The 16473-nt window shown below is 34.2% G+C and overlaps 1 protein-coding gene across 3 annotated transcripts; it reads left to right on the top strand.

The window, feature by feature from the left end:
• Positions 1–2676: 2676 nt before the first annotated feature.
• Positions 2677–15413, top strand: LOC147381564 (auxin response factor 23-like). 3 transcript variants are annotated; one of them, XR_015174479.1, is made up of 6 exons: positions 2677–2811; positions 3159–3291; positions 5162–5252; positions 6166–6241; positions 6311–6466; positions 12280–15413. XR_015174479.1 is itself a non-coding variant. In XM_086430262.1 (5 exons), exons 2-5 carry the CDS (start codon positions 3273–3275, stop codon positions 6380–6382), a joined length of 258 nt encoding a protein of 85 aa, XP_086286388.1. In that variant the 5' UTR covers positions 2677–2811; positions 3159–3272; the 3' UTR covers positions 6383–12273. The 3 variants fall into 3 exon arrangements, 1 of the variants encoding a protein (XP_086286388.1); XM_086430262.1 differs by lacking the exon at positions 12280–15413 and having other exon boundaries at positions 6311–12273; XR_015174480.1 differs by lacking the exons at positions 3159–3291; positions 12280–15413 and having other exon boundaries at positions 6311–12273.
• Positions 15414–16473: the final 1060 nt, after the last annotated feature.

Genomic DNA, 16473 nt, shown 5'->3' on the forward strand with positions numbered 1-16473 from the left:
AATAAATTGGGATTTGACATAAACTCAATACTGCAAAACTTTAATGTACAAATACCTCTGAAAGGAGTGTGTGTGTGTGTGACAAAGTCCAGTTTGTCCTTTTAAATTTGATAGTACAAGGCATATGTCTACTATATTCTTGGATGAACTTTGATTAGTTTACACTAAGTGGAAGTTCTAGTCCTCAAAACACTTTCATTAATGCACATGATTTTCCAAGATTCCCATCTTACCATTTCTAAATTTACTTATTTTAAATCAAGTGGGGGTTTGCTGGCTTATGATTTAGATAAATAAATTTAACATTAAATTAAGTTTTAATTTTATTTCCAAAGATGATGTATAGTGTGTAGAGATGAATCAAAGATATTCATTGTATTTAGTCCAAACTTAAATTCATGAACCTAAATTAATGGATTTAGGTGCATTAATTAAGGTTCATGACATTTATATTGGTTCATAGATTAAGATTCATTCATTAATTCTAGATGAATAACCTTAGAGATAAATCTAAGGTTGAAAGGTATTATGGGACATGTATTTAATAAATACATGTACAATGCATCTTAATTAGAAGGTTTTGTGGGACATGTATCAATTTATTGTAATACATTTCTCCAAGTTCATCTCCACCACTATATAAACTCCTAACCCCATTGGTTTTTTACAACTCACTCAATTTTCTCATATCTTTCTTTGGGCATCCTAAAGAGACAAAGTACAAGTTGCTATTGAGTAATGTAAATTTGTAGAGGAACGAAATCGAGGTCAATGTAGATTGAATCCCGAAAATAGTGTTGTCGTGTTTCCTTGCAGAAACGAGAGGCTTCAACTATTTTCAAGAAGCGTTTACGCACCTCTTAGCCAAGTTGATTTGATTGGGGATTATAATTATTTATTTGTTTCTTTCAAAGAAATTAAGTTCTGTGCTTGATTTCCAACAAGTATATACAATAATATCAATTAAGATATTCTACATTAGGAAATTATAATAAGTTAGAATATTTATGTTAGGCTAGTTTCCTTACCTTGGATGATGGGTATCTCAAATATTCACTAAATTGCCTATGCGAACTTGATCTCGCTCTTTTCTAATAGAATAATGCAAAAATAATCTCATTACCCTCGTTTCAACCTGAAATCATAATCCTTTTGATTTCTCTTGCCAAAATCTATCATCTCCAACCTATATTGGGTGTCATTTTTACCCGAGTCTTTACCCTTGAGTTGATATACTCTAACCTTCAAACTTAAATAAGGTAGGATTTTTGGAGTATAAGATAGTGTGATTTTTTTTCTTTTTCAAAATTCTAGGGTTTTCAGCAAGAGATTAAGGTGTAGTAACAATTGATTGAAAATAAACTTAAATAGATTAAAATTAATTTAATATAGAGGTTGAAGAGTTGGTTCTAAGAAGAAAAGTTCAATTAAAGTTAGAAATTGAAAAATGAGGGTATTGAGATTATTTTTTGTTAGACTGGAAAGGAAGAACAAGACCGATGAGGGTATGTCACCAGTTTGAAAAAATAGGGTATCACAAATACTCACCAAAATGCAAAGGGATGTCTAAATCACCCAAAACGTTTAAGGGACAACGAGGCCAAAGGGTTGTCATTAGTTTGTATATCAAACATTCGTCAAACGAGGCCAAAGGGTTGTCATTAGTTTGTATATCAAACATTCGTCAAAATGTAAAGGGCAAATCCAATAATCAATAACTAAGGGGGAGGGGCAGGGTAAGAGTCATATTTTTATAATATAGGGGTTTCTCAAATATTCACCAAAACTTTGAGGGGAATCTAATGGCATCAATTTTAAAATAGGGAAAAATCTCAAATATCACCAAATGCAGAGGGGTATTTAAATTAATTGGAAAAGTTGAGGGGGTGGCAACTGCTCCTGCTCCGCCCCTGCATAAACTTAACAAGAATTAGTTTAGATGCAAAATGATGATAATTGGGACAGTCCATCCTTGATGGTTTCAACAAAGAAGCTTTTAATTGGAGGGGAGAAAGAGAAGACAGCCCTACTTGGTACAAAGTAAATCATTTGCAAATGCAAATGATTTGTTGGAATCTAATTTAGAAATACTTGGTTACATTCTAAAATTTTATTATTTTCATGAATCTCATAAACATACGAATTTACACACTCAATTTTGTGTCATAGCCTAGATGTGGATTTAGAAGATAAATTAATTAGATATGTCAAAGGAGTTGTGCTAGAGTGACCTCAAGCTGGAATCTCATATCTCACTTCTTGTCATGAACGTGGATAGGAACCGTAGATGCTTTTTCACTTGTATCTCAACGAAAAGCATCTATGGTTAATGGTTCCTATACACATTCACATCAAGAAATACGATATGAGGTTTCGGCCTGAGGTCGCTTCAACATTATTAATGTTGAAAACAATCATTTGTCTTTTATTAAATAATTAATTTATCATACAGGCCGAAGACCTTGAAAGTGATTCATTTTACGAAAAATAATCAAGGACATTAAGTTAGATTTGAAGAAGAGGGCATTTGGGTCATTTACATTAGTTTGTAAGTAAAGACCAAAGTCAAGAGGGGCTATGACATTAATTTTAAAATAAAGGATGCATTTCAAATATTCATAAAATAAAAAGTTTTAAAATCCCATTCTTTTAACTAGAGAGACTGTCTGAGAGAGAGAGAGAGAGAGAGAGAGAGAGAGAGGGAGAAAAGAAAATAAGAGATTGGGTTGGGGACGTTTGGAACTCTAAAAACAGAACCATAGAAGGGTTTTGAGTTCTTTGTTTAATGGGTTTTCGGATCCGATGATTAAGGTAAGCAATTGGTCATGTAATCTAGGTAATTTTAGTTAATTTCATTAAAATAAATTATAAATTGATGGATGATTTGGGTTAGAAAAAAAAGTAGTGGTAATTGTAGCTAGGTTTTGTCAGGAGGATGTAAAGAAAAAATAGAGAATGAAAGTTTTGGTTTTATTTTTAGGGTTTTTGGTGATATTCATTGATGTTTAATTGATCCTTGGATGATGAGTTTTTGGTTAGAAGAATTGTATGTTAGGTGTTTGTAAAATTGCCAAACCTAAGTGAATTATTGTTGATGTTGTTTAAAGTGTTTGAGAAATAGTCACACTTAATATCATTTCATATTGGTTTTTTTGAAGATTGTTAATGGTGCTTTAAAAAAAATTCGGTGCAATGAAAATGGAACCTATTGGGGAGTTATAGTTATTGGACGTTCTTAAAGATTGTTGATGGTGCTTTAAAGGTTGGTTGTGATGAAAATGAAAGCCATTGGTGAGTTATAGCTAGTATTACTTAGATGTTTTATTGATGGATTGATCTTTTGAACATTTGAATGGATATTTCAATTGAAAAGGATTGCTTGGGAATTATGGGTTCACTATATGTTCAGATATATTGAAGAATTATTACTTATTGATTGATTGGTTGGAGCAGATGATTAGCCTTTTCTTTTCCTAACCTAAAGAATACATAAAGATAGTGTTTATGAAAATCACACATGTAATTCTCAAGCTCGATAATGTTTCATATACCCAAGTTAGACTTGCTTGAGATTTATAGTTCAAAATGAATTTCAATTAGATATATAATTTCATTGATTGGTTGGAGCAGATGATTAGCCTTTTCTTTTCCTAACCTAAAGAATACATAAAGATAGTGTTTATGAAAATCACACATGTAATTCTCAAGCACGATAATGTTTCATATACCCAAGTTAGACTTGCTTGAGATTTATAGTTCAAAATGAATTTCAATTAGATATATAATTTCATTGATTGGTTGGAGCAGATGATTAGCCTTTTCTTTTCCTAACCTAAAGAATACATAAAGATAGTGTTTATGAAAATCACACATGTAATTCTCAAGCTCAATAATGTTTCATATACCCAAGTTAGACTTGCTTGAGATTTTTGCACAAAAGAGTGGTGTCAACAATCTTGAAGAAGACAAATTTTTGGTGCCGCCTTTAAACCACTGAAATATGCATAATTATATAGTTTGAGTAAGGCTTGCTAAAATTTTATCAGTCAGATTTTCTTACTATTATCATAATTCGCCACGTTGGACACTTTGCAAACCTTTAGGTCTAGAAAAACAAGTGGTAAAATGTAATCGCAATATGATACTATATCAAACAAAGACAGTGGTACCATGAACAACTCTGAATTGTTCAATTTATAAGGAGCAAAACATAATTGTGAAGAAATCCATAACATTAAACAAATGTAATTCATGTTGGTAAACTTCAAAGTTCTAACACCACTCATACTTAACAAGTTATAAATAAAAGCAAGTACTACTAGTACCAGAAATGTTCTTAATTTTTATCGAACCTCTTGATCTTTATAACTGCATCAAAATCAAAAGTTAATAACAGCATTAACAGCTGCCATAGACGAAGTTTGAAATAAGAAGATCTATGCACATGTAGTTCTTGAAGGGCCTCACTACTAGAAAATAGGCCTATAGCGCGGTCAGGGCTGTTGCTATAGATATAGAAAATCGTTGCTGCTTGTCGCTAAAGAATTGGTGGCTAGATGTATTAGTGACAGCCATAATTGAAGCCGCTGTCGCTAAAAACCAATTTTCTCATACAATATTTGGCGACAAAAATAACCTGTAGTTACTTTAGGTTCCAATGCTTAAAACTCGTTTATCTGACTGCAGCCTCAGTGCCCGAAGCCTGATCAATATTACAAAGAGGACATGGAATAAATGAAAAAGAATGAATGATAAGAAAATAACTGAATAGTGTGAGAGGATTTTATTTTAACACAAGTAAATGCTTGGTTGGTGGCAGGTAATATGGTTAGTGGTTAGTGGTTAGTGGTTAGCATAAGAAGTATGGGTTCAAGGGGGATTGAACCTAAGATGTTGGAACAACTCTCCACATGTCTTACCACTCAGCTAAGTGGCACTTCTTTATAGTGTGAAAGGATTTGACGGTTTAGTTTTCAGACCATATAGCTTTAGGGAGCTTTTAGGGCTGTTCTTCAAGGGAACACAAATAATGATATGGAAATCTATTTGGAAAGTGATAATGGAAGAGGAACCATAGGTGTTTGATCTTTTTTCTCAATTTTCTTGTATTGGAAGGTTGTTTATTTGTTGTTGTGATGATAGAAATTTTCATGCATTGCAGGGGATCCATCCGTTGAAGGATTCAACTGGAGCAATTTGATTTTTGTGGCAGCTGGATCAGATCCATTTGATGTCATCGCAAATGAAGTAAAGTAAGAAGTTTAATTTCTATTTGTTAGCACCCTTTTTAGCATTAAAGGCCTTTGTAATTTACTTAAGTGTATTTTGTAAATAAAAAAAATTAAAATGTTTGGTTCATAACTTTGTTATAATTTAACTCAAAATTTCACGGTTCCTTCTTTGTTTTTTTTTTCATTTGTAATTTTATCTCCATTTCTCTATTATCTTCTCGCCTTTCAGCTTTGCAAACAGGCACATATCAAAGAAAACCACAAATTTCAGAAAAATGGTAAAGAGGGTCACAGAGAAAAGGGAGGATCAATGTACTTTGAAGATGAGATTCTTCATTATTTTCACTCTTCATAGACAAATCACACTGGTTTCGTGAAGAAAACAGAAAGTCATATTGAATTCACTGCATTACATATTTACACTACATTTGGTCATAACAATGGGACAGTCTATTTTTATTTTTTTTTCCTGATGCTCACTGCCTTTTCATTTGAAAAAAGATCCATCAAAACATAAAATAATCTCTTCATCATATAATTCTATGGAAACTTCCTTCAATTGGGTTATTAAAAGCACTTTATTTATAGGAAAAAAATGATAAATGCTATGGGAGAAATATATCCAAGAAGCCAAACCAGTCCTCCTGAATCCTTAGCCGAAGTTGCATTGCAATATGTCAGCTAGCTGAAAACTAAACTGTCTTGTTCCCAAGACCTATCCGGGCTCTTGAGACATTCAACCCAACTTGCAACTGTGTCCAAGAGAGTCGACATCAACCCATATAATCATGATTTTCCATCTTGTAGATAAAAGACTTTGGACATCACTTTTTAAATGATGTCTATAAGAAAAAAAGTGATGTCTATTCTTTGGATGAAAAAGTGAGTGTAAAATATGGTTTTTCTAATAGATCATTTCTTGTCTATTTAACAGATTTGCAGGCACCATAATTAGCATCCGGGATGTTGATCCCTACAGTTGGCCTAAGTCAAAGTGGAGATGCCTAAAGGTAGTGTCAACTAGAGTTTTTTTGTATTTTTGTTTGGCATTTTGTAACTAATTATCACATTGGTTCTAGGTGCGATGGGATGAAATCTCTTCAGTTCCTTGTCCAGAGAGAGTTTCTCCATGGCAAATAGAACCTTGCTGAATATCCTTCTGATTCCCAACCTGGAAATGCCCCGTGCAAACATGGTGTCTTCAACTCCAGATTCCTCTTTTCTTGCAAGGGAAGGTACATCTGAATCTGCATTGCCTAATCCTTGGAGTTCTTAATCCTCTTTCCTTGTCATTTTTTTTAATTAATTGACAGCAGTGCTTAGTAGAGGCTAAAGTACACTCTAAAAACTGTAGTGTATTTAGGTTCATCAAAATTGACTGTATACCCTTCACCAGTAAATGAGTTTTCAACGGTCAAGAAACCTCATCTTTGTCCGAAAACAAAATAACAAGCATCTATAAATTACCATGTGCTGTATTATTTGATAAAACAGTAAGCGAACTTACATCAACTGCATCAGAACCCACTTGTGGTCTCACAACAGAAAAAACTTTCTAAATAATTCTGAAGTTGCAATAGTTTTCTTATGAGAATGAAGGTGTTAAGAAAATATTTGAAGGAACATGCCTCAACTGAAGAAATGGTTCATGGTAGAAAAGTTTTAAGCACTCATGATACACAAGGAAACAGAGTGATAAAATTAATGGGATAATCTACCCTCTACCTTATAAACTAAATAGAGTTAGTTCAACCTACAATGACAAAATTTTATATGAAGAAGAAGAAAAGAGATTGGGAGAATTATTTTTTACTTTTAAATCTTCAACCTGCACCAAAAAAAAAAAATTAAAAAATAAAAAATAAAATAGAGAGAGATAAATCTCCACTCGAACATAAATTTTATGGAAGTTAAAGTCAATAAATGATGCATTCACAATTTGTCTAAAACTTAATAAACAGAGGAGATCTGATGTAATCATCAAAGGTTACACATTTAAAACCTGAAAACATTGCTAGCTATAGCCATATTTTCAAAACTCAACTCGGATGTACATCGAGTCAAATTGATGACTAGCGAGTTGACTCTGACAAGTTGATGTTAAGCCAGTAAAAAGTGAAGGAAGACTTCACTCACTGTTTTGATGGAAATCAAGATGACTAGACATCATTTTATATTCTATTTAAATTTCCAACAAACAGCTGTTAGAAATCTAATGCAGCTCCCATAATTTATATTCTATTTAAAGCCAACCGACGATAGAATAAAGGTGTCATTTAGAAACTCACCTTCTGATTTAAGAGAGGAACCTCTCACTTCTAGAAGGACCCACTAACTCATTCCTATCAATTCCTGTTTTCAGTCTAGAAGAAACTACCTGAGTTCATAACTAAGTATACAAAAATTATAAGATATAAAATAATTAGTTGAATTAAATCAAAACCAAGCCTTCACTAAATATATCCAACTTAAATACTCCTTGATCATCCTTTTCCCTTCTCTTTTATCTGGGCTTGGGACCGGCGATGTTAAACATTTAATTTTACATTGGTGGAGTTAAAAGGAGATTTGTTAAACAGTAGAAGAAAAAAAAAAAACAAAAGTACTGGGTAAGTAAGAAAAGTAGGTAAATAAGTCTAATGTAGTGAAACTAATGTATTAATAACTAAATGTATCTAGATGTCTCTCAAAGACCCTAATTGGGAGGATGGCCATCGGGAAACATGTTGCAGAAGTATTAAGCTATCTACTCTTACATTTGGCTCTGGACATGCTCTGCACTTAGCTTTGGATCTCTCTTTGCACTTGCATCTTCCTCTGTAGCTCTGTAATCCTCTCCTCATGTTGTCGATCATGTTGTGCTAACATGTTTAGCAGATCAATCAACTTGTACTTCTTCAAAAGCCCCTTTCAGATGACAACTTATATAATTCATAAGTAATCAATTACCAAAAGCATAACAATTGAGAGCACAACTTCAAAATGGAATAGATGTTAAAATTCAACACCAGTCTAATTGAGAAAAGTCCAAACTTGTTGCCCAAGTTCAATGGTAATTTAGAGCCCAATTTCTAGAATCTTTCTAGAGAAAACTCTAGATATTTTTTGATGAGAAAAAAGTAGAAAACTCTAGAGTGGTAGATATTTTAGTGGAAAGTTCTTGATGACAAATTGTAACCATTAGATTAAAAGTGTGTTGGCACAATCCTAGCCATTGATTAAGGAGGTGCCATTAGTATAAATTGGGGTGAGTTTTCCTCATTTTGCATTAAGTTGTGAGAAAAATCAAGTTGTAGTAAAATAATAAGTAAGAGGTCTTGAGAGGTTGTAGGAAGTGTGAGTGTTTGTAAAAGTTGTGTTTTCTTAAAAGTGTTATTTTATTCCTCAAATTATGAGTGTTATTTTTTAATTGAGGGTATAGTACAAGTAATTTGTTTACTTGTTTATATCAAATATTTTAGCATTTAGAGTTGAGTACTCTAAATTTTCCTCAACAATTGGTATCAGAATAAGGTTGTCAGGGATCGATTTTGGTGGAGCTATCTTGAGTTGTGAGGAGTTTACTATTCTACAAGATCGTTAGTCAAGCTTGTTCGGTATAGTCGAAGTTTTGTCGGCACGATGGGTGACTTTCAAGTAGTTGGAGGAATCAAGAAGCTCTACAACCAAAACTGCAACACGTAAGCAACATGCATGGAGTCCTACCTACATGGTCAAGACCTTTGGGAGGTTGTTGGTGGTAATGAAGTTACACAACCGATAGCGGAAGATGCCAATGGCATATTGTGAAAATGGAATATTAAAGCAGGTAAGACGATGTTTGCTTTAAAGACTACAATTGAAGAAGAAATGTTAGAGCACATTCGGGATGCCAAAACACTGAAAAGAGTATGGGATACTTTTGTTACACTTTTTTCAAATAAGAATGATATAAAGCTGCAACTTTTCGAGAATGAGTTGCTATTAATAGCGCAATACGACATGACGATCGCCCAATACTTTCACAAGGTGAAGTCGATATGCCACGAAATTTTAAAGTTAGATCCGAATACTGCTATTGGGGAAACCAAGATAAAAAGAATAATTATCCATAGTTTGCGAACCGAATATTGAGGTTTTGTTGCTGCAGTACAAGGATAGCCGACACAACCATCACTTGTTGAGTTCGAAAATTTGCTTGTCAATCAAGAAGCTTTGGCTAAGCAAATGGGAAGAGTCTCGTTGAAGGGTGATGATGAAGTACTTTACACAAAAAAAAAGTAAAGGCAACTTCAAGTAGCACGTCAAAGGTGGATCTAAAATGAATGGTGACAAGGTAAAAGGTCATCAAAGAAAGGGAGGCTCTCGTCCAGGGGGGGCTTCAAAGAATCGCGATAATAGTAAAAAGTTCAATGGCAATTGCTACAATTGCAGGAAGAAGGGCCACATGGCAAAATACTATTGGTCTAAGAAAAAACATGTTGAGAATGATGATGTTACTTTTAATTCTAAGGAGAAAATCGAAGATGACTAGGATGTTGAAGCGTTGTTTGTAAAGGAAAAAGAAGAGGTAGCTCTTACAACTACATCTGAATGGATTGACTATGAGAATGACTCGATCGTAGACTCGGAGTGTTCAAATCATATGATAGGTGATAAACAGAAGTTGCAAAACCTGTTTGAGTACAAGGGAAGTCGTGTGGTGGTGACGGTCAACAACTCAAGGTTACCGATAGCTCACATCGGTAAGACGATAGTCACATCTCGTTATAATTTTAACCAGGTGCCACTTCAAGATGTCTATCATGTTCCAAGAATGAAGAAAAATTTGCTATCCGTGGCTTAACTAACATCATCAGACTACTATGTTTTATTTGGTCCCCAAGATGTAAAGGTGTATTGTGACCTCAAAATCTCAGAAAAATCAACGATGGAGGGATGACGATTGGAGTCAGTTTACGTAATATCAGCAGAGTCTGCATATGTAAACAAGACAATAGATTTGTAGCACATGCGGTTGAGTCATGTTAGATATTCCAAGCTAAGTGTGATGGTAAAGAAGTCGATGCTTAAGGGACTTACTCAGCTTGACGTGATAACAGACACGGTCTATGTAGGATGCCAGTATGGTAAAGCACATCAATTACCATATGAGAAATCAAAGTTTAAAGCAAAGGAACCATTAGAGTTAGTTCACTCTGATGTGTTCGGGTCAGTCAAGTAACCATCAGTGGCGGAATGCGGTACATGGTGACCTTCATTGATGACTTCTTTAGGTATGTGTCGGTTTTCTTTATGAAAGAAAATTTTGAAACATTTTCAAAGTTTAAAGAGTTCAAAGAGATTGTTGAAGGAGAAGTAGGAAAGAAAATCCGTTGCATGCACACAGACAAAGGGGAAGAATATAGCTCGGGTGAGTTCTTTCTATACCTACGGGAATGTAAAATACGTCGTTAGTATACATGTGCCAATACGTCATAACAAAATGGTGTAACAGAGAGAAAGAATCGGCATCTTGTAGAAATTTGTTGGTATGTTACTGAAAGCGCCCTCGATCCGCGGGGTGCGCGGATCCGCTTTTGACCCTTGAGGTTTGGGAGTCGCCACCTAGTTATTATGGTCTAGGAATCAAACTAACTCTAAAACGGATAATGAACTAATCTACTATAGAAAATCTGAATCCGGGGATCATGTTACAGAGTTGGAAGGTGTTAGGCACCAACCCCGCCCGGCCATTGCCGGTCTCTACTTATCCCAAATAAATCTACATCGCTAATGACAAACCTAGATTAAAAAATAATGAAAAATCTTACTTTCGATATGCAAAAGTGATATTCCCTCAGATCTGGTGAAAACGGCTCCTTGTACCGTATTCCTTACTTCGTTCTATCTCCGGATCTGATTTCTGATCTTCGAGGTAAGGTATCTCCTTCTTGGATCTGAGTGCTTCGAATTTGTTGTGGATTTTTGGGATGTTTTTTAGAGGTTTTTGGGTGTTTTTTAGGCTAAAATCGGAGTAGGGGTGTTAGGGAAGGAGTTGGGACTCCAAAATTAGGATTTTGGGGAGGTTGTGGAGGCTTCTTCACCTACTTTTTCTAGGGTTTTTTCTTTGATACGAAAATAGGGTGTGGAGGCTCCTATTTATAAAGTTTTTAGAAGCATTAGGGTTTGATTAGGGTTTCTTTTAGAGTTTTAATTAGGGTTTTGACTTTGGTCTCATGAGATGGACTTAGTCTTTAGGGCTTTGACTTAGGGTTTTGACTTTAGTCTTATGAGATTGACTTGATTAGTTTAGATTAGGGTTTTGACCTTAGTCTTATGAGATTGACTTGATTAGTTTAGATTAGGGTTTTGATTTAGGGTTTTGACTTTAGTCTTATGAGATTGACTTTAATACTTGACTCTAGTCTTACTTAATTGACTTTAATTTTGACTTTAGTCTTATTTGATTGACTTTAATATCTTGACTTTAGTCTTGCTTGATTGACTTTAAATTTTTGGAGAACCCCCCTCTATTATATCTTTGATTCTTTGGACCCCCAAATGGATGGGTCATTAAAGAAATATCTTGCGAACCATCAACAATTTTTCTTGAAAGCCTGATTGATTAATTTTTTGGTTTAAATTTTATAATTAATTTTATTAATGTTTCACTTTACATTATTTAATGATTTATTTATTAATTTCGAAAATTTTAATTATTAAAATTATGAAATTACCATTTTGCCCTCGGAGAGGATTTTTTTACGTTTTAAGTCGTTTTTCAATGTTCCAGGATGTTTTAAAATCAATTTTTCGTAAGGAATTCAATGGGAATGTTGGTTTTTGTCATTTATGAAATTTTTTGTGTGAAATGGTCGTGAATTTTATGAGGGATATTTTCGTAATTTTGTCAAATTTTGTGAAAATTGACGAAATGATTTATTTGGTTTCGATTTGTCGTTTTATGTATTTGAACGGATTTTCCTAAGCGTAATGTAGGCTCTAAGGTTATTTTGATGTTAGGGGTATTTTGGTAATTTGGTCATTTTTAGTGATTTTTATCGTGAAGCTTCTTTTTGGTTTGCAGGATGATGATTTCTATGTTTCTGGGGTAGTATTTTCCTAGCGTAGCGTGGTTTCTCAGTTTTGTCAGTTCGAGATACCTTATCCGGATTTCTGAAACATATCTGGTAACAAAATAAAGCATTGGAATAGACATCCATCATTGGGAACCTTTGCGATCGGGTTGACGACTTGATTAATCAGGCGGATGTAAAAATGGGGTGTCTACAGTTACATGCGAATAATGTACCTGAAAGGTTTTGGACCGAAGCTATGAGAACAACAGCTTATGTGATTACCAAACTTCATCAACCACGGTTAGAGTTTGTTTCACCTTATGAGAAACTGTGGGACATAAAACCTACAATTAGCTATTTTTGAGTATTCGGATGTGTATGGTATGTATTTGTTCCTGATCATTTACGTAGTAAGTTTGATAAGAAAGCAGTTAGATGTATCTTTGTGGGATACGACAGTCAGAGAAAGGGGTGGAGATGTGATCTTACAACTGGAAGATGTTATATATCACGAGATGTGATATTCGATGAAGTATCTTCTTAGTGGTCTTCAAGAAAAGAGATATTGCCAGACTCGAAAGAATTCGAAGACAAGCTACAACAAAAGATGGAGGAGCACACTGTCAAAATTCAACCAAGTTCAAATGAAATTGGAGATTCACATGATAGTGATGGTGATCAAGAGTTGGCTCAAAATCCTTGGAAAACTGGTGTGTATCAACAATTAGATCATCTCAATGAAGCAGAAGTATCAACTCCACAATCACAATTGAGAAGGTCAACTGGAATTTGCAAATCAAATCCAAATATGCTAATGCAGCCATAGCCGAAGAATCAACTGCTAAAGAACCTGAGATATTTGAAGAAGCATCACAAAGCTCTGAGTGGATCAAAGCTATGGAAGAAAAAGTCACAACACTAAAACAAAATTAGACTTGGGATCTAGTGCCAAAGCCAAAAAATGTGAAACCTGTATCCTACAAATGGGTTTACAAGATAAAGCGTCTTTCAGATGGATTGATCGAGAATAATAAGGCTTGATTGGTGGTTCGAGGGTTTTTTCAACAATATGGGCTAGACTATGATGAAACGTTTAGCCTCGTGGCAAAACTTACAACTGTACGAGTCCTACTAGCACTTGCAGCTAGCAAAGACTGGAACTTGAGGCACATGGATGTGAAGAAGGCTTTTCTGCATGGGGAGTTGGATCCAGAGATTTATATGATTCAGCCAATGGGTTTTTAGAACCGAGATCATCCTGATTATGTGTGTAAGCTGCGAAGGCACTCTACGAATTGAAACAAACACCAAGGGCGTGATACGGTAAGATAGCTGAATTTCTTACCCAAGGTGGCTATTTAGTAACACTTGCATATTCCAGCTTGTTTGTTAAAGCTAATGGAGGAAAGATAACTATTGTGTTTGTATACGTGGATGATTTGATTATAACCGATGATGATGAGGTAGAAATTCTTCGAACAAAGGAGAATTTATCAGTTCATTTTCAAATGAAGGAACTTTGACAACTCAAGCACTTCCTTGGTCTTGAGGTTGATTGCACACAAGAAGGAATATTTCTCTGTTTTTGGTGGGAAACCAAGAGACAAAAAAAGAAAATGAAGATTGAATAAGGTGACAATGTGGAGCTCGACGATTTTATCTCGTTTGTCGATGGTCCTCTCGGATTCGTTTGCGATATATCTTAATGGAAAGGGTTGAACCCTTTAGTTGGAAAATGGGCTGGTTCTTTGTGAGTTGGAGAGGAGAAATGAAATAAAAGAATGATTTAATTATTTTTATAAAAAGTTGGAGGACATTTTTGTATTTTTCCTTTGTTTCTATTTTCAACAGCAACTTGACCATTTGGACTCAGAAAATGACAAATGAGTATTCTATTTTGAATAATTTTTCGTTGTGGACCTAATGGTGCGATCGAATTTTCCTAATTCTTGTTATAACAAAAATCCATTCTCTTAGGTCCTATTCAATACGAAATTCGAGGATTTTTATAACTTCATCCGAACTCGAATTCGAGGTTGTTTATAGGCTAAAGTATATCTTTCGACCTTTTTGAATGCAATTAACAAGATTCGAGTATTTTACACTAAGTCTTTCTTTTAAAATTTTTTCGAAAGTTCGCTATTAGACTTTCTCGAGATACAAGTAAAAACTCGGGGTATTACATGCACCGTCGAATGTGGGAATTAGATGGTTTCAGTTTGCCAAATGTCACACTTTTTCACATAGTGCGTCCATATTACCTGCTTATGAATGCTTTATCATATATTTTAATGGATAAGATTGACTCAATGGGTCGAATTACCCAACCTAGTTATGGTTTGTTTGAGTAAGAAAAATCAAGCTGTTGGATTGGGTCGGATCAAAATTGTCATGTCGATAATAAACAGGTCGGGTTTGAGTTATAAGTTTTTTGACATGCATGATTCACCCACATGGAAGAATGATGGGTCAAATCAAGTAAGTTTGTTGGTCGTAGATTAAGTTTGGTTTGAGCTGTGGGTGGAAAAAGTCAAGTTCAAGTCATGGCGTAAGGTTAGAGTTGACCCAGATCTATACTCATTTAGAACTCAAGTCGTTTGAAACATTGATTATAGGTGTTTTATGTACTGGTTTGAACAAATGGGTCGACTTAATGAAGTCGGTCCAATTCAAATAGAACCATAATTTTTTGAAGAACTATTAATTTTTTACATAACCAATTGTTCAACCACTAATCCAAGGAATCAACAATCTTTTTGAACCATTTTAAATTTATAAAATTTTAAATTTTCTTTTCCAAATATGGTTTTGGAAAAGAAAATATAATTTCATTATTGAAAAAATCCTTTAATAATAAAACCTCACTAATATATATATTTACTATCATATTTTTAAGATCATAAAGAAAAATAAAATTTACTCAAATCTTTTTTCAATTTTGTAATGTATATGAATTGATCCATAGAAATTGAACCCAAGAACCATCGCTTCCAAACAGATATGAATTTTTTTTAGAGTGATGCTAAATGGACGCCATTTTTTGCCAACACCCCTCTCTTGCCCATAGTGAAAAAAAGGCAAACTTTCTAATTTGATCAACTTGTGATATTCAAAAACATGATCCGATGCATATATATATATATATATATATATATATATTTTTTTTTTTTTTTCACCATCGAATTTAAAAAAAAAATTGTGTTTGGTGGCCGTCCATTTTCAACATCTTAGATCCAGCTCGAAAAATAATATTTTTTTAATATGAATATTTTCATGAAATCTAAAAGATTGTGTTGTTGGATTGTCAATGTGGGTCCAACAACCCTTTTTATGATTTGAAATCTAAAACATAAATATGTTGGTCGTGAGCAATTGTTGATGTCAGTATGCCACACGTCAAACATTTGTTGGGTTGTGAGCCAATACGTCATAGAGCGTCTGGGGCCTTGGCCAAAAACATTGTTCATTTAACATTTCTTTTTTTCTTTTTTTTATTATATCGAATTCAATAATGAAAACATTGCTAGTTATAGCCATATTTTGAAAACTCAACTCCGATGTACATCAAGTCAAATTGATGAATACCAAGTCGACTTTGACAAGTTGATGAGTTCACCCAAAGAGCAAATTCTATTGAATTTTGGGATTGAATCACCTAAAAATTCAATTGGTCGAGCTAACTCGACCTAGTTTCAAATCAACTCAACGAGTTTTGCACACTGTATGTCAAATCTGTGTTTTCAACCATACTTGTTGAAAACATGGTTTCAAAACTCGTCCAAGTCATCTTGGTATTAGGCATGAATGAGACGGACGCACAAGTCAATTTTTAGAATGAGATTTAATACCCCACGTTTATGTTTGAAAATTTTGGACGAGACGTCTCAAACGTATCAGAAAACTCGCTCGAGATGACTTGGTAACCATGGACAAGACGAGACGCGAAACCGAGTTTTAAAACCATGGCTGAGTACCACTTGCGCCAACACTTGAAAGAATATCATTATCATGCATAGCATTTGGTTAGAGGTTTAGGACACGATGTGGAAAAAAAATCCCAATGGATTGTATGTCAACTCCTTAAAACCTTGTAAGTTCAAGTCGACCCATGAAGGTCAAGTTGTGAGGTTTTGTTTCGGTGATCCATGTAATAGAATAGGGTATCCCACCTTTGGTGAGGGGGGATTTTCTCTTTTTCTCAT

The sequence above is a fragment of the Akebia trifoliata genome, unplaced genomic scaffold (assembly GCF_017979445.1).
Source record: "Akebia trifoliata isolate Shusen 1 unplaced genomic scaffold, ASM1797944v1 Contig00353, whole genome shotgun sequence".
Taxonomy (NCBI): domain Eukaryota; kingdom Viridiplantae; phylum Streptophyta; class Magnoliopsida; order Ranunculales; family Lardizabalaceae; genus Akebia; species Akebia trifoliata.

Coding starts and splice junctions, on each gene's coding strand:
- LOC147381564 (XM_086430262.1), top strand. Junction 5,253..6,165: donor GTCATCGCAAATGAAGTAAA/GTAAGAAGTTTA, acceptor TCTATTTAACAG/ATTTGCAGGCACCATAATTA. Junction 6,242..6,310: donor CAAAGTGGAGATGCCTAAAG/GTAGTGTCAACT, acceptor CATTGGTTCTAG/GTGCGATGGGATGAAATCTC.